This window comes from Eschrichtius robustus, chromosome 8, assembly GCF_028021215.1.
Source record: "Eschrichtius robustus isolate mEscRob2 chromosome 8, mEscRob2.pri, whole genome shotgun sequence".
NCBI lineage: Eukaryota > Metazoa > Chordata > Mammalia > Artiodactyla > Eschrichtiidae > Eschrichtius > Eschrichtius robustus.
The window spans coordinates 61,923,144-61,941,748 of NC_090831.1; the positions used below are offsets into that span (position 1 = coordinate 61,923,144).

The 18,605-nt window shown below is 33.6% G+C and overlaps 1 protein-coding gene across 10 annotated transcripts in view; it reads left to right on the forward strand.

Moving 5' to 3' along the window:
• Positions 1–18,605, forward strand: part of DGKB (diacylglycerol kinase beta) — an 804,767-nt gene that overhangs the window by 276,167 nt on the left and 509,995 nt on the right. For all 10 annotated transcript variants that reach the window (XM_068550569.1, XM_068550571.1, XM_068550570.1 and 7 more), the window contains 2 exons: positions 5,275–5,415; positions 16,492–16,541. In XM_068550569.1, coding sequence (XP_068406670.1) covers positions 5,275–5,415; positions 16,492–16,541 — 191 coding nt within the window. The remainder of the gene's footprint in view (positions 1–5,274; positions 5,416–16,491; positions 16,542–18,605) is intronic.

Consider the following 18,605-nt stretch of genomic DNA (forward strand, 5'->3'; position numbering starts at 1 on the left):
AACAATCAGTTAAAACAATTCAGTTCTCCAGTCAAACGCCAGCCACATTTCACGTGTTCAACAACCATATGTGGTTAATGCTACTATATTGAACAATGTGTACATAGAACGTTTCTATCATTGAAGAATATTCTACTGGACAGGACTGACAGAACAAGTCTTGTTTTTACTGCTTTTGAAAAGAGCTCAAAGTTTGGAGTTAGATGACCTGTCTTCAACTCTTAACTCCTGGGATTGCTATGTGACTATCAGTAGTTTACTCTCCGACTTTCCACCCTTTTCTCTCACAAATGGAATTGCAGGGTCAGTGCACACAGCCAGGAATGTTATCCTTGCTCTTTTGCAGAGTTTGTTCTGCTCCTAGGACATCACCCCCAAAGACCTGCTTCAAACCCTGTTCCTTATAATTGCTTGTTTCAGGTTTTTGCCAGTGGCCAAAAAGATGAAACCCATATGATGTTCTTAGAGGGATTTTGCTGACCCTAGTCTCTTGTCAAGGACTGTATCCATTGCCTGTCCTCATTTTATGAGGAATCACAATCTAATTTACGCAGTCTGTCTCATCTTGCTGCAGGTTTGTGTAAGCATAAAAAATTTTTATTTTAATTGTATTATTTTAAGACAAACATAGTTAGAAGGTTAAGTCTAAAAATCATGAAATGTGTGATAATATGAAGCAACTGTTGTTATTCTTGGTTATCTGTGCTACTCATCATGACTATTAATATGAATATTGGAAGTATGATATGTGACTACACTATGTGACAAATTGCTTCATAAGCCTGTTAAATTTCTGCAAATTGAACCAGTATAAAAAAAATGGAAAAACCAAATTACCAGAGTGTTTTATTGCCTTATAAGTTTAGAATTTTAATCCATGTCATTATTTCATAATAATAATAACCGTTTTGAATATTTCATTTTAATAGATGAAGGGAAACGATGGAGATAACGCTACCATTTTCATTATCTGGAATGCAAGTGTTTGAAAATAAAATAAACTGGAGCAGAGGCAGTAATTGAACATGTACCCAGAACTGATTTCCTAACAATTGAACCTTGAGACTAGAATTAAAAGTATCTATTAGAATAAAACTTTTTAGGTCATTGTTTTAAGAAATGGAGTGTCTGTATTGGAATACAATGAAAATCGTGTGCTTGAAGAATATGATAATCGTAGGCAATATTCAGTTTGACTAACGCTAAGTCTTTTTGTAGTTGAAACTTTGAAGAGAATAATGTTTATATATATATATGTGTATATACATATATATAATCATCGTAAAAACAGAAAAATGCCATCGAAGTACAAGATAATTATTCCTAATAAAACTAATAGACTCTAATTACTTTGCCTATTTTTCACTTTATTTTGTACTTTGTTGTACATTGTAATATATATTATATGTGTATAGGTATATATGGGTCACTTTTGTGGGGAAATATTTAAAGAAGCATAGCCTTGGGCAAGTCAGAGAACCTGCAAATTTGGATGTCAGTCACATGATCTTCAGAGCTAAATATTGACCACTTGAGGCAAAGAAAAACCACATTGTGTTTTACCTAGCTTCATGTGCAGTTCCAATTCTAAAGAGAGAGTTTCACCGATGCTTGGATGGGTTAAAATGGAGTTTGTTAAAGGGAAATAGACTTTTTCTTTAAATTAATTAATTAATTTATTATTAATTAATTAATTAATTTATTTATTTATTTATGGCTGTGTTGGGTCTTCGTTACTGTGCAGGGGCTTCCTCTAGTTGTGGCGAGCGTGAGCTACGTTTCATTCCAGTGCGTGGGCTTCTCATTGCGGTGGCTTCTCTTCTTGCGGAGCATGGGATCTAGACGCGCGGGCTTAAGTGTTTGCAGCATGTGGGCTCAGTAGTTGTGGCTTGCAGGCTCTAGAGCACAGGCTCAGTAGTTGTGGCACATGGGTTTAGTTGCTCTGGGGCATGTAGGATCTTCCCGAACCAGGGCTCGAACCCATGTCCCCTGCATTGGCAGATGGATTCTTAACCACTGCACCACCAGAGAAGTCCCAAGGGAAGTAGACTTTTGAACCTCTTCTTCAGAGGCTATTACTGCTAAAGAGAAGTGTAGGATTTCATTTACCATCTCGTTTCCTTGAGGAGCTGCAACCAAGAAACCAGGCTTGCTATGTCCTGTTTGCCATTTGCATGGTCTCGTGTGTGTCCTGTATAAGCCTTAGCACAAACTGCTTAAAAGGAAAGGGACTTTTCTTCAGGGAAGTGAACTCTCCTAGAGGGAGATAAATACTGGGAAAGAGCTACAGCCAAGTTTAGGGACAGGAAAAAAAAAAATTTCGAAAGGGTAGAATAGGGTGTAAAAACAACCTCTATGAAGACAGATTGAGGCCCTAGGGCCTGCTTTCAAAATATTAAATGAAAATATAAGGAAACATTTTCACCACTTAAGAGAAAGTGGGCTGATCTAGGGTAGGGGGTTAGGAGCAGGAACAAACCTGTGAGCTTTCTCAATGTACCACGTCAAGATTTAGTGGTCCAGCTCTATAATTTTTTTGTTGTAAAATAATTGTGGAAAAGGTCATTGACATTTTATTTTTTTTTCCTCTGATGTACCCTATAAATCATTGCGAAAAGTATATGTTTTACCTCTCAAATTTAGCTGAAATTGGACTTAAGGAAAAACTGATTAGTTTTTCATTGTGTGTTGTCATATATGCCCATAATTTCTTTTTTAAATAACTTTTAAATTCTTTTAAATGTTAAACTATGACACAATTCAATGCATGATACAACTTTTTGTTTACAACATATCATGAACAGAAAATGGCAAATAGTCAACTCACTTTATCAAACAAAATAATTTTAGTATAGTAACATGTTTCTTGTTTAAAAGTAGTGTTAAGTTGAAATAATACATTAATGTTCATATTCAATATGTACATTACATACAGGAAAGGCAAACAGAAAATTATGATACTCATATTTTCCAAATGTTTGTGTTTAGTATTATGAAAATTGATAATGAAATACCATAACCTTCATTTTATATATACAAATGATCATAAGTGAACATATGTAAGTGAAAACGTATACCTTTTGGCATTCTTCCAAATGAATGTGCTGATACATGCTTTTTATTCTTGTTTTATGCTGAGTTTTTGTATAAAAGAGTTAAATCAAGCTGATTAAATCATTTCAGTACCATAAGCGGGGAGCATAGAAGAGAGGATTAGCTCATCAGGCAGGATGAGTTAGGTCATAGTTTATCCAACCATAATTCAAGGGCTGTGTTCTCCGAGTCTGGAAGTTATGGTCATGTGAAGGATCAGTGCCAAAATGTCTTTTATCACAAGTTGAAACTGCTTATTTCTGCAGCTGGCTAGGCTTTAGATGATTAGTTAGAATTAGTCAGGTATTTTCTTTTCAAAGCTCAGGATTGTCTTCTGTTCTCTGCCTTTGGTTTATAAAAGTGACTATGTTAGTTTGTATCAGATATACAGTGACACTTTTGCTAAGGGAGGAAATCCATTTATAATATGTGTATGTATACATATATATATATATATATCTTTTTCAATAACTATAAACAGAAGTGGAATTAATGTGAAGCATAGAGATGTATTTGAAATAAAGAAGACTTTGGTAAAAAAATGAAAGATGTAAAGCATTGTTTTTCAAACTGTGAATTGTGGCCCATGGTGGGTAATGAATTCAGTTTAAGGGGTCTTTGACAGAATTTTAAGAATGGAATAGAAAAGAAGAGAATAGGTTAACACAGAAAACATTGGCACAGTTATGAAACCTACTTGTGTGTGTGTATGTGTGTGTGTTATTTGTGCTGGATTAAGATGTAAACTGTTTTTCTTACTTTTCCTTACTATTGGCCTTGAACAAAAATACTCTATAAGCTGTTAGTGTAGAATAAAAAGGATAAAGTTGCTAGTTATGAAACTCTGGTCAGTTAATCTCACTAAGCCTGGTTTCTCATCTGTAAAATGGGATTAATGCAATCTCCCCTCACAGGGTTAATGGGAGAATTAAGTGAAATGATACATGTTCAAGTGCCCAGCATGGTTCCTGCCACATAGTGTACATTCAATAAATGGTATATTTTATTAGTAGTAACATTGTGACTACTAAACTAATTAACTGCTGACTTTTCAGAATGCATTAAATTATACTCCGGGGTATCTTGAAATGGCTGAAGGAAATCACAGGTGTTCAATCAAAGTTATACATGGAGAGAGATAGACCAGAGCAAGAGATGTGGTCAGGTGGAGGTATGCTGATGAATGACAGATGAATGACAGGCTTGTAGAACTGTATTTGGTTAAGATTATTCCCTACATTCCAGTAACCCCTGGTTGATTAGGAATCAAGTAGCCATTCAGCCCATTAGCCGTCTCACCCACATACCTTTTATACAGCCAAATATACCTCAAAGGATAATTGGGGTTTACCTTGAGGTCTTGTCAGATACATATGATCTGGTTTCAGAGACTTCTCTGTAAGATGGAACTATTTATTGTGAAAGAGTTTCGATTTAATTATCATCAGCCAGATAATCTGCAGTCATCAGCTGTTGTGAACAGATATTCAAATTCTCTACCCTTGTCTTGGAATAGGCACAATGAATGGATGTAATAAAGTATGGACCATATTAAAACCAAACTACAGTTGTATGTTCTTACCTCTCTAATTAAATCTGTCATGTTTATCCAGATTTTTGTTTATGTTCTCTTTCTCTCTTATTCATGGGCAAATTCCTTGATGGCAAAAAGGATGTCTTATTCATGGTGCTGGCAACTGTTTGACATAAATACATGTTTTTATGTATGAATGATTCCTGACCATCAATATATAAATCATATTGTGACAGACTCACATTTCTTCAGTTTTTTGTGAAAGACCATTTTTCAGTCTTCCCAGCTGATTTACAGCTGTCACTGCCTAAGGCAGAGAAAAGTGGAATAGGAAAGTAGTTCTTCATGCTTTGAAATCTGTCTACCAACTAACGCTGGGCAATAGAATTCTGGCCCAAACACCATCCAGTGAGTAGTCAGAGCAGTCGCTATGTCCCCAAATCCCAAAGAACTCCCCATTACTTAAAAGAATCATAGAATGTCTGTCTCTGTTATACTAGAGACTGGAGAATTTGGTTATTTTACGCCTAAGAAATATACAGCTTCTCTACATGGTCTAGGCATTATCTCTCTATTTCCTTTGCTGGTTTTTGTTTGAGAGCACTGTGAATATTTTTAAGTATATGAAGACAGATCTTTTTTTCCAGGTCTGAGAATGAATAAAGGTGCCATCACCTCTCCCCGTACTTCTCCAGCAAATACGTGTTCCCCAGAAGTAATCCACCTGAAGGATATTGTCTGTTACCTGTCTCTCCTTGAAAGAGGAAGACCTGAGGATAAACTGGAGTGTACGTGTTTCTTCATTTAGTTTACTTATCATGGTTGGGGTGGGGGATAGGACTGGATATTGACAAACTTAAAATTGTATATACTATGGTTGTTTAAATTCTTATTAAGTAAAGTGACCTTGGTTAATAATAATAAAAAATCCTCCAGTTGAAAATCAGACAATTAAAAGGTATTAAGAATCTATCAATTTTAAGTTATTATTGATCAAGGTCCATTTATTACTGAGTATTTCTTGAGCATGTTTATCAATTGATGGTTTTTTTTTTTCAATTTGCTCAGTTTGGTAGCCAGTCAATATTGAATAGTATCCTTTGTGTTGTTTTGAAAATACACTTATTTCTAGTGTGTAGGAGGTCTTCCCATTAGGCAGAAAAAGGGTTCATTATCCATAGGCAACCTGAGCCTTTCTCTCTGGAAATCTTCCTTGAAACCTTCTGCACTGACTTTCGTTGCCAGGGACAAATAATTTCTTAAATGCCAAGCATGAGAGTTTCATTTCTAGAAGTTGACTCTGAATATTATAAATAATTAAACAATAGCTTTTTTTTCTTTTACCATGTAGCAGGCATTTCAGATAGAGAATTTCAATCTAGTTGAAAGGAAATAAGTGCTCTCTTTAATAACATACAGTGACTGAGCTCTCTCTGGTGGCAAACTGTACTCATTGCAAGGCAAGAAAATACTTTTCAAACCTTTACTGAAAACCCAATCATTTAATAATCTATTCTATCACCAAAGCCCTTGCTAAATACAGAGCTGGTGGTTTGTTCAATAAGCTGATTAACCTGATTGTATTAGATATCATTAAAATGAATTAAATTTTTTTGCTACTGAAATGATAGTAAAGATAATGAATCCTAAATTTGACATTTCTAAAGTAAATGTAGAATATTGTGACACCTCAGAACTATGATTGGGTAGCATGTTTAGTTTAACAGTAACTTTCTATAATATTTCTCTTACTAATAAAGAATTTAATATAATATGATTATTTAATAGTAACACCTGCTTAAGTTATGAATAAACCATATTAACATCATTCTTTAAATACATATTTATTAGTTCTAAATGTTGAATATTTGCATTTCAAGATTTATTTGTATTCCTAAGAACCTACAGAAATCTCTCTCATTCCAAAATAAATATTAATGTTTAGTGAATTTCTATTGAAGTAATGGCCAGAGAGAAAGTTTTCTCAGGTGTTATTAGGACTGTGTTTGGGATGATTTTAAAAATATAAAGATTCTATTCCAGGTCTGAGAATAAATAAAGGCACCATTACTTCTCCCCAACATGGTCTTTGTGATCCAGTTTAATTATTTTTAGGTCAACTGCAAGTATTTTGTTTCTAAGGTAGAATTCCTAAGAGGTAATGTTGTAAGTTCTCAATTTGAATCTGTGTCTCAGCAGTCTTTGTCCACAGTTGCCAGGCAGAATGTTAACCCACGAGTGATTCAGAAACACTTGATGAATCAAGTTGAACCTAACCTGCCACTTACCTCTCTCTAGTGTTATCAATCCCCTTCCCTCGGTTCTTTAAGTTTTCCAGCTCTTTTTCGAGCTTATACCATTCAGTTGCATTTTCTTTTTTTCTCAACCATTTCTTTAGACTTTCCTCATAGACAGACTTGTTACCATCTGGCATTACTTCTGTGATTTTCACCAGACTCTTGAAAGAAAATGCATTTCAATTTCAGAAACTCATTAAGGTTCTAGCTATGTTCTAGTTTTCTTCTCTACTATCCTCAAGTTTGGAGGACCTTAAACTGGTCCTTACTCATCTGGAGCTTGTGTTTGTTGGTTTGTTTTTTAAATGCCAGTGCCTGGCTTTTTCCTTACTCATCTGGAGCTTGTGTTTTTTTGTTTGTTTGTTTTTTAAATACCAGTGCCTGGCTTTTTCCTACATCAGTTAAATCAGAATCCATTTCTTTTGCCCACTTTCTTCGCCATGTACTTATACATTTTTCCCTTCTACAATTGCACATTTACAAATTCCTAACATTCATATAGTATATTATAGTTATAGATTCTAAAAATTTTTTCAATGTCTTTAAAGAAATTTAATGGTTGTTAATTTAATATATATTTCCAAAATGGTTATGACTTATTAAACATAATATATACTAGAGGAAAGAAAAGAAGAAAATAATTAAAATTAACACAGAAGTAGATATAATCAAGCACCTAATATAGTTAACTTTTGCAGGTGAGCGATGTTTTTGAATCTCAGTTTCTAAGCAGCTAAGCAGAAAGGAGTACAGACATGTTGTCTTAGGCCAGAGGTTCTTGAACTTTATCGCACATAAGAATCACCTGCAGGGCTTATGAACACACAGCTTGCTCTGCCCCAACTTGAGTGTATGTGATTCAGCAAGCCTGCAATGGGACTTCAGAGTTTTCATTTCAGGTCATGCTGGTGTTGCAGGGACCACATTTTGAGAAGCATTGGTTTATGCCATTCCTTCAGTCCAATGAAAACACACACACACATAATTCATCTGAAACTACAATTGTTCTTGGAATTGATGGTGGCATTATTTGATACGTTCTTTTACCTGGGTTATTAGATAAATTAATGACATGTTTTAAATGTTTTTTCCCCAAAAAACAATGTTTTATAAATCTATTCAGTGCCTACTGCCACTCCTAATCTCCCCCACCTCTCTCTTCTGCCAGGCATTTACAAAATGTTTAGAATAAAGCATTTTTTTTTTCATTGAAAGGAAACTAACAAACAAAAGCTTTTGAACTTTCCACTGATTATATGCCATTTCTTCAACTTGCTTTCCTTCACTCAATCTTTGACTCAATCCTAATGCCTCTCTGTGGTCTTTGCCAGTTCTGAGGCCCTGTCAAGTAGAAGGTATTTATTTACCTGTTCCCACAAACCCCTGGAAAGTATGTGTGCATGCATGTGTGTGTGTCCTGAAGTTGTGGAGGAATTCTATTTTTATGTCTCCTTGCTGGTGGAAGTTACCAACCATCGAGGTGCATAGATAAGAACATTGTACTGGGGCTGGTTTGCCCTCTTCACCTTAAGCCCACTACAGTACTTTATGGAGAGCCATTCAATACATCCCTCTTTGAGTCTCCTTAGATTCCTCAAATTCTGTGACCTCAACTCCATTTTATTTCAGTCACCCACTTTTGTTGCAATACCCCAAGTCTTTTAATTCCCAGAGACTGCTCTTATTCTATAAATTTAAATTCTAGTATTTTACTTTGACCACAGCCTATGCTCACTTAACTTCTTACTTTCCTACTTTGAATTTAAATATAGCATAACACAGTACTCGAGAGTCTGGACTCTTCATTTCACTAACTGAATGAATCTTAGCTTTGACCCTTACTATCTGAGAGACCCAGGCACATTTTTAAAACCTCTCAGGCCTCAGCTTCCCCAGCTGTAAAATTGGGATCATAATAATGTCTATCTTGTATGTTTGCTATGAGAATTAAATGAACCAATATTTGCTCACATAAATTGCTTCACATTTATGTGACTATTAAATGAAATAAAAGTAAGTTAAGAATTCTTGCCCCTTGACCGCTTCACTTCCTCCTGAACTTGCTTGCTGCTTTTGGGCCTCCCACCCCTTCAAATGTAGACTGACCCCGTAATTCGTGAGGTCAATCATTCCTTCTCACTTAGTTTTGAACATCCAGTTTATTTGCTCATATACTGAGCTGCCAGAAATTTTATGAAATAATAATATAATTCTGTGGATTAGAACTCTTCTCAAAACCTCAGCTGGCCTTCAGTGCCTTCAGTGTTTCTCTGGTCATTGACTTCTCCTAGTTAAAAGTTCATTCAGATGCTTTGTTGCTTCAAACACCTACCTAATTAATCATCATCTCACTCATTAGCTGTAAATTCTTGTAACTTCCTCTCATGTTACCTAAAACTTGTCAACTTCTATACCTGTTCTTTCCTCTTCTTCTGACTCAGGAAGAATGTGTCCCTTTGGTAGTTCCCTACTGAATAGTACATCAAAGTAAGCCCTTAACTTAGCATCCATAAACTCATCTGGCTCCACAATTTGACCCCAACCTACTTGGCCAGTCTTGCATTTGGCTATGACCTGCACAAAAAAGTCCCAGTCATATGAATCTACTTTTTAATCATCAGACAAACCCTGAACTTTTCCACCTTCATGCCTTTGCTTATAATGTGCATTTGCTAGGGGTGTATATCTTTCCCAGTGTATATCAGATCCAGTCCAGTCTACACTTGAAGCCTAGCTCACATCATGAGTCTTCTTGCCATCTCTAATCAGATTATTTTACTCTCCTTCCTTGTACCATTGCACTGTGTATAAATTTCCCACTCTAGCACCTACCACTTATGTATGTGTGTTTTTCAAAAGATAGATGCTCAATAAATGCTAGTTAAATGGAACTGTATTGAAGTCTATGGGTGCTTGACAAGAGGAAGATAATGTGAATTATTGAAGGCATCAAATAGTACTAAATTTATACTTTTATTTTAAAGTATAAATGTGATATTCACATTTGGGTTAGTTTTTATCAAATTATTAATGACTTAGCTAGAATAACTTTAAGTTAGCTTACAGTTACTGAAAATATATCACTAAAAAGAAATCAGTAGGAAAATGTCCAGAAAAATACATAATTGACATGCAGATAATGAGGACTACCCTGTATGTTAAAGTCACTGCTCTGTCTAGTATTAATCTTAGAACCACTGAAATTTAATATTGAAAAGTCCTCAAATATCATCTAGTTAACCCTCCTACATTGTCAATGAAAAAATTAAAGCCCAGAGAGACTGGTTATTAATTATACCACCAGTTTAGCTATCTGTGACTAAAATGTATGATTTCTGACCTGCTGTATAGGTGCTCTTTTTATTTTGAAAAGCTGCCTTTCTTTGTTTAGATTATTGTTTCTTTTGTGGAGAAAAGAAGAAAGTATAACAAAGTATAATAATATTAGATGTCAAAAACTCCAGACAAATGATTTTCACCTCTGCCCTTGTGGTTTATTAAATAGGTCTTGAACTACATAAAACAGTAAAAAATTGTGAGTTAAATGAATTCTGGCTTAAATGCCTTTTAAAACATATACTTTCTAATCTTTAAAAACAATTTCCATAATAATATTTTCATATCAATAACATATTATGCAAAGTACAAAAACATATTCTATGGGAAAATAGATTAAAAACTTGCAAGTCTTTTGGAAAAGAAACAAATTCTAGATATAAAGAATTACCCTCATATTGCGTAATGTGCCTTTCCTTTGAGCTTTTAACCAAATTCATGTGTGGGCACGTAATTGTTTCTATATAAAGTATAATTGCATGAGCATAAAAATAGAGAAAAAGTGGGTTAAACTGGTTTGTAACTTTGTAAAAGGTACCCACCTTTGGAAGCTATCATGTTGACAGAATAATTTTAATATTGGGCTTAAATTATTTTTGTACCTAAAAATCTATATCCTTATATGTTGGTTTTAAAAATAAAACCTCTTTGTTCAATGATTCACTTGACCTTGGAGACTAACTTTACTTTTAAATTCTAAGGAAAAAATAGTCTTATTATAATGTTTGAGGATCACTATTAATTTTATCAGTATTATTCAGGTATGCTTTTAAAAGGGAAAGGTTCTATAGGCTTACCAAGCCAAACAATTTTTATTTTCTGTGGTGTTAATAACTGCCTTTTTTTCTCTTTATTTGATTAGTTTCTCTATTCCTATATAACTAATTCCTAAATCCTCCACCATAAATTCTGGTTTGGAAACTTGTGCTCTCCATCTGTTCCTTCATCTTTTCATTGTCAGTTACCTTCTCCTTTATTTTACTTGTTCAGTCTTTCTGAAATCACTATTTTTAGATGTTGAAACTCCATGACAGAACTTTGAATTATTATATTTTTTAATTTTCCTGTTTTCCAACTTCTTTTCTTTTATGCCTTTCATTTGACATCTGGGACATCTTCTACATCTAGGATGACTTTTTTTTTTTTTTACTCTTTCTAGCATAATTTTCACTTCACAGAGAATCCGTTTTGTTGTCAGCACCATCCTTATTTGCTATTATTCTTATTTTATGGATTGAAACTTTCTTCTTATTTATAAGGTTCCCCTCTCCCTGCTTTGCTGGTTTCTTCCAAATTACTTTGTTTTGAAACAACTACTTGGTGGTTGTGGGGAGGTGGGTGGGTAGAAGAGGTTTAAGTCTGACTCATTAGAGATGAGGAAGGGGACTTACATTTGTCAATGTTCAGTATATACATTTTCACATGATTACACTCTTTGGTATTGGACCCCTACCATCAGAATTCCTGAGCACCCTGAACACAGAGTCCCTGTGGCTTGACTGCCATAAAGCTCAAAGATCCAGTCTTCTTTAAGGTAGAGGGCTGGCATACCCTCAGGTGCAAGCTGTGAGGGGTAGTGTTTAAAGGTGTAATTTCTTTTCATGAAGATTATGTTTGCTTTTCTGTGTGAATCTGTGCCTCCTATTCACCACCAGCTTACATCTATATTTCTCAGGTTTCTACATCAGTCACCATGTGTTTTCCAGCCTCTAAAATTTTATTTTTCTTGTCTCCTCTCACGTTTTCTTTGTACTTGTGTGTTTATGCCTATTTCATCCCTTACTGTTACTGTAGTGGACCTTCAATAGAAAGGCAATGTAAATATGTGTGTTCAATATTTCTTGTTTTGCATGACCCCACTACAATTTTAAATGAGGAAAGTAGACTTACCTCTGAAAATTGAAGTCCTAGAATTCCTCTCTCTCATCAGAATCAAAGGAAACTTTTATCTTTGATTTATAATTGGTGAGATTTAGACTACAAGATACTTAGTGCTCAATATATGTATACTGTTTTTATTATTGCTATAATTATTAACTAAAACATAAAGTTCTCCAACTTTGTTCCTTGGTGAATTACACAGGATTTATAGACAGCCATTAACTCCTGTTAATGTGTGTAGAAATTAATATAAAAATATACTAGGGCTTCTACTTCATACAACAGTAAAGTGTTCTCAGACCAGCTTTTCTGCTAGAAACAACTAGAACATTTAAACTCAATATTTAGAAAAAAAAAATCTGTTTGTAAATTTTAGGAAATTATCAAGGCAAGTTGGATTTGTGGGTTAAATTTCTGGGAGTGGGGAGCCAGGCTTTTGCCACTAGTTTTAAACTGTAAATTCTTAGACAACTGAGAGGCTGAGAAGGTAAGCAGCTTTGGTAGACTGGTCTTGGGGAAAAAACTTGAATTCTGGAGTCTTCCTAGCAGGCATATGATGGTCTCTAATTGTGGTTTAAATTTCCATTTTCTTTACGATTGATGATGTTGAGTACTTTGTTATGAGTGACTACTCACGTCTCTTCCATTTTTGAAGCATCTGTTCGATTTTTTGCCTCTTTCCTAATTGGGTTGTTTGCTATTTTATTACTGAGCTAGGGTTTGCTCATATATTGTAGAAACAAGTCCTTTGTAAGATATATGTGTTCTGAAAATTTTTTTTCAAATCTGCAGCTGGCTTATTTATTTTCTTAATAGTCTTTTTTTTCTTCTTTTTGATGAGCAGAAGTTCCAATTTTGATGAAGTTTAATTTACCTATTTTTAAAAAATCTTTGATGGTTCATATTGGCTTATGTTGAGGTCATGAAGATATTGTCCTGTATTTTCTTTTAGAAGCTTTATAGCTCTGCTTTAATGTTAAAGTTTAGTTTCAAAAAAATTTAGTTTTAAAGTTAAAATTCAGTTAGACCTAATGTTCATGTTTGGTGTGAAATAAGGGTCAAGGTACTTTTTTTTATATGAATATCCATCCAGCTGTTCCATCATCATTTTTTGAAAAGACTTTTCTTATCTCATTGAATTGCTTTGGTCCCTGTTGACCATAAGTGTGTGGATCTCTATCTGTATTCTGTATTTCCCATTGTTCTGTTGTGTAGCCTTTAGTCAGCATGTCATTATCTTGATTCACTTGATCTTTAGCAACTCTTGAAGTCAGGTCATGTAAATCCTTCTGATCTGTTCTCCCTTTTCAGGGTTGTTTGGGGTATTGTAAGTCTTTTTTATTTTTATGTAAGTTTTAGAATCAGCCATGTTAATATTTAAAACAAAGCTACTGGTATTTTTATTGAGATTGTATCTGTTATATAGAACAATCTGTGGAGAATTTACATTTTAATGATATTGAATCTTCCAGTTCATGAACATAATATATCTGTTCATTTATGTAGGTTTTCTATAATTTTTCTTGGTGAAGTTTTATATTTTTTGCACAGAGGTCTTGTCCAACTCTTGATAAATTTATCTTACGTATTTAGGTTTTTGGATGTTATTGTAAATGATATGTTTTATGTTTCATTTTCTAATTGTTATTCGCAAGTATGTAAAACTGCAATTGACTTTTTAATCCTACCATATCACTAAATACATATACTTATGTATATTTATATATAAACATATGTCTTAATATTTATATGTTATATAATTTCTAATATAAAACATATAACCTATATAAGTTATATAAGATCTAATTATATAGTTATATAAGTTCTAATATAAGATATAATACATATCATATATGTTCTAATAATGAGATACAGATAACATATCAGTTACATAAGTTCTAATACATATATACATTATGTAAATTCTTATATATATATGAAATATGTATATATATATGTTCCAATTCTTTTTGATGATTCAATAGAATTTTCTAAATGTACAAACATATCATTTGTAAGTAAAGATAGTTTTAATAACTCTTTTCTCATACATATGACAACCCATCACTGCTTCTTTGTGGACAGAGCACCTTTCAGTGCTACCACCCCTGTCACACACCCCTTTCTTCAATTACTGCTGTTGCTGCTGCCTCTCATCACCATGGATTCTGTGAAACCCCTTTTGTCTTGGGTCACTAGCATCTGATTGATCATCTGGGCTTGTGCTTCCGATTGGTAGAGGCTGGGTCATGTGCAAACCCTATTTTCAAGTCAGGCTAGTAAAGGAAGGTATCTTGCTTTTCATCTGTTATTGTGCTTTATAAAGTCTGGCTTTCAGAATTTAGGAAGATGTTTCAGATGCTGCCCAAAATGAATGACAGGTACCCACACACCCACCCCACTTGTGTGTACGTCTTTGAGCTCATGTTTCCAACAACATTTACCAGTAGACATAGGTAAATGTCCATATACCTGAGCTGTATGAAATGGTTTAGCAGTCATTTACTCCAATAAGGATTAACAGAGTCACAAGCGTCCCTCATTCTAAAATATAGTTAGGTTTTGGAAGTCCTTGCCTTGTTCCTGGTACTTAACCCTTCCCTGAATGGTGTATGAATTCTTGCCACTTAAAAAGGTATTTTTACCATTTTATGCTATACTAGAAAATCTTGAAATGCTTAGTATCCATGTTGTGGTAAGTTTTTTTGTTTGTTTGTTTCTTTCTGAATTTTATTCTCATTTAGTATATGACAGAGAACAATTAGCATGGTTTGCAAATCAAGATATTTACATTCTTTAGCAAGCCTAACATTCTATCCTTTAATTCAATAGGTATACATTTCCCCTTACATTTCAACATCTTTAAAGTCTGTTTCCATTTTACAGTGAATAGAACACGTTAGCTAGATTGGCGGCATTTTTTTCCTTTTAGTGATGTGCAGACTAGTTTTGCATCTTATAAATATCTTAGGATTTTTGAAATATAATACTTATTTTTAAATATAAAAATAATAATGAGTTACAGATTAAGGTCACTGCATAATTATGTCTCCTAGTTGTCAATGTCTTTGGTTAATATTATAGACCTCAGACATCAAGACTCTCCAGGAAATTATACAAACCCAACACAAACCCTCATTTCCACTCCTCTATTTTTACAGCTGTGTCATTCTTCTCTGTTTATCTCAAAACGGCACCTGCAGCCTCTTCTGTAGTCTCCTGGTGGTGTGTGAATTATACAAGGGAATCCTCAGGCCAGGCATGGACCTCTGCCATCCTGCTTTCCTGAGCTCCCTAGCACAGAGCCAATAGTGTCTTTTTCCTCATTTGATTAGTTCAAAGAGTGGTTACCCTATGAAACTACATCTCCGATTTAAACAAATACACCATTATACCCATGATAATAATGCCATTTATGTCTTTGCATCCCCTATCAGGAAAATTCCCTTATTTTGCACTAATTTTTTCTTTCCCATACTGCTTAAGGATTAATCAAAACAATGGCTTATATTTGTGTAGTGACCTACAGCTTTTGATACACCTTTGTGTGTATCATCTCACTTTCACAAGAAATGTGTCTTTTTTTTTTTTAATTTGCATTGGAGTATAGTTGATTTACAATGTTGTGTTAGTTTCAGGTGTACAGAAAAGTGAATCACTTATGCATATACATATCCAGCTGATTTACAACATTATGTAAGTTTCAGATGTACAACATAGTGATTCACAGTTTTTAAAGATTATACGCCATTTATAATTATTATAAAATATTGGCTATATTTCCTGTCTTGTACGGTATATCCTTATAGCTTATTTTATGCATAGTAGTTTGTACCTCTTAACCCCTATCCCTAACAGATGTGTGTCTTATGACAGGGTGATTATCCTCATTTTATAGATAAGAAAACAGCATTTGACTAAGCTCACATAACAGTGGATGGTAGATTCCAAATTATAATTGATTTCCAGACCTCTGAATTAATTATTTCTTCTTATCCACTTTGTCCTTTAATATTCAGACTCTGAATGTCTGAATTCCTTCTCTTCTGTTATTTTCGAATTTCCATTTAATGATCTTGTAATACAAATTTGAACAAACAACAGCACTTTTTAGTGTTTTCTAGCTATATAACAAAAATTGGTAGAATTTATATCTGATATCCAGTATTTTTATTAATGATTAATTCATCTTTAAGCTTGAGAAATGATCCCAAAATCAATTGCTTTGAGGAGGGGAGGGATTTAGTAGTATTTGTTTTTGACAGAAAATAAATTTTAAAGAATATGCCTTATTCTAGCATTGATCTTACTCGCCTATAATCTTTTTTTCAACACCTCTTTTACTTCTAGTTATGTTTCGCCTCTATGACACGGATGGAAATGGCTTCCTGGACAGCTCGGTAATTTTTTGCTTCAAATTTTCTGTGAAAATTTCAAAGTAGTTTGTTCTGAAAAATGCAATGAATAAATTTATAGCTATTACCACAGAAGACACAATATAATTTCCATGCACTCACACAGCATTTTTATCATCTGACTTTCTGAAAGCAAGTGATCTGAGGAAACTGTTAGGATTACAGTTGTTCTACTGAATAATTTTACTACAAAAAAGTGACTTTTTATATACAGAAAGATAAAAAAGACTTCAACCCTGTCTGAATAAAATATAAGAGAAAGATGAGACCATTGATCTAAAAAGAAAAAAAATATCTGTGTGTATATATATATGTATATATACATATATACATATATATATATCAATGAGATTTGACACTTAGGAAAATATCAAGAATACAGGTAGAATTTAAAGGAATTATGAAGTTGATTCAATCATTTTATTATTTTCCCACTTTTTAAGTACTGTTACTCACATATGTTGATGAAATGGGTAATTATATTTAAAACTGCTTTGGCAAACTTCCCTTCTCATCCGATTTTAAATCCAACTTGCACTCTATCTATAGTTTTACTCATAAAAATCAATAGAAGAAAAATACCGTCTCACAGAAAGTAATAATTAAATGTTTATTTTATTTGTAATATATGCAAATCATTGACAGTTTTCAGAGGAGAAGTTAGACTCTTAGTTCTCACATCAGGGCCTCCTGAGTATATCCATCTCAGTTTCCACCAAAGATGTATTTTCTATTTAACATTTTGTATATTATATCATGTCCTGTTCTATGAAGGAAATATAAGAATATTAACAGAAGAATAAGTGTCACATTATGGAAATTTTGAAGTACATAGGTGCATGTAAAAACAAATGTTTTGACATATTTAATATTGATGAAAATAAACATTATTTCTGATAATGAGTTTCTCTCATCATCTGATGTACCTCTCTATGGCAGAACTCAAACAGACTTTTACAAGCAAAGCAGTGAAGTTGGAGACATATTTATGTAACACTGAGTAGGATAATGGTGCATTAGTTTCTCCAGAGAGAGATAAAAATATATAATTCCTACTCTAGGAAATGACCACCAATCTGAATTGATGCTGTGATTGTGGGATTTCTTATGTTAGGGTCTTTCTAATTTTTCAAATGCTGTTATTTTTAAGTGCCTAGTAGTGTTCAGTTTTCCACTTAGGAATGTTAAGCAACATGATACATTTGCTCATTTTCTGGTGGCATTTCACGACTAGAAGTTTAGATTTCTTCTACATATGTCAATATGCTTATTGTAGCATTTCTGACTACACTAATGCAAATTATATTTTTAATGCAGATTTGTTTTCTTTTTCTTTTTAATTAAATTAAAACAATGTTTCTTTACTAGGCTCTTAGCCATGGGTTGGCAGCTGATTAGAAAATTCAGTCAAATGCTTTTCTTGGTCTCTGGCCATTTTTTGGTTAACATATAGTAGATTACTAGCAATATTTATAGCTATATTCCCAATATTAAACAATGAGCCGAGGATAAATAAGTTTGTTTATGATTAAATTAGTCTTTTTTAAAATAAAGATCTGGATTTAATTTCTATGATTTTCTCCATACAATTTACTGCCCCAGGATATTTCCTTCACTGTCAGGTAGGAAGTGCACCTTCTGATATCATTTGTCTTTGAAATTTAAAGGCTATGTTCATGTACTGGAGACAAAACAGAAGAAAATTAATACTTTGAGAAATGACCAGTATGTCTAATAATGCTAGTTAATGTTTATTGATCACTTGTGCCAGATAAGATAAATGTATTTCATATAACAGCATATTTAATCTTGGTAGCAACTCTATGAACTAGGTACTATTAGAATACCCATTTTACTGTTGAGGAAACTGAGTCTTAGAGAGGTTAAATGACTTATCTAGTACTACATATGTACACAGTAGTCCACCAAAAATAGTTTCTGTTCCTCCAAACACATCCAGAGACTTTAACGTTTCCAAACCATTAAGGCGTATATAAGCAAAGATAAAGTAACTGGAAGATTAGTTACACACACACACACACACACACA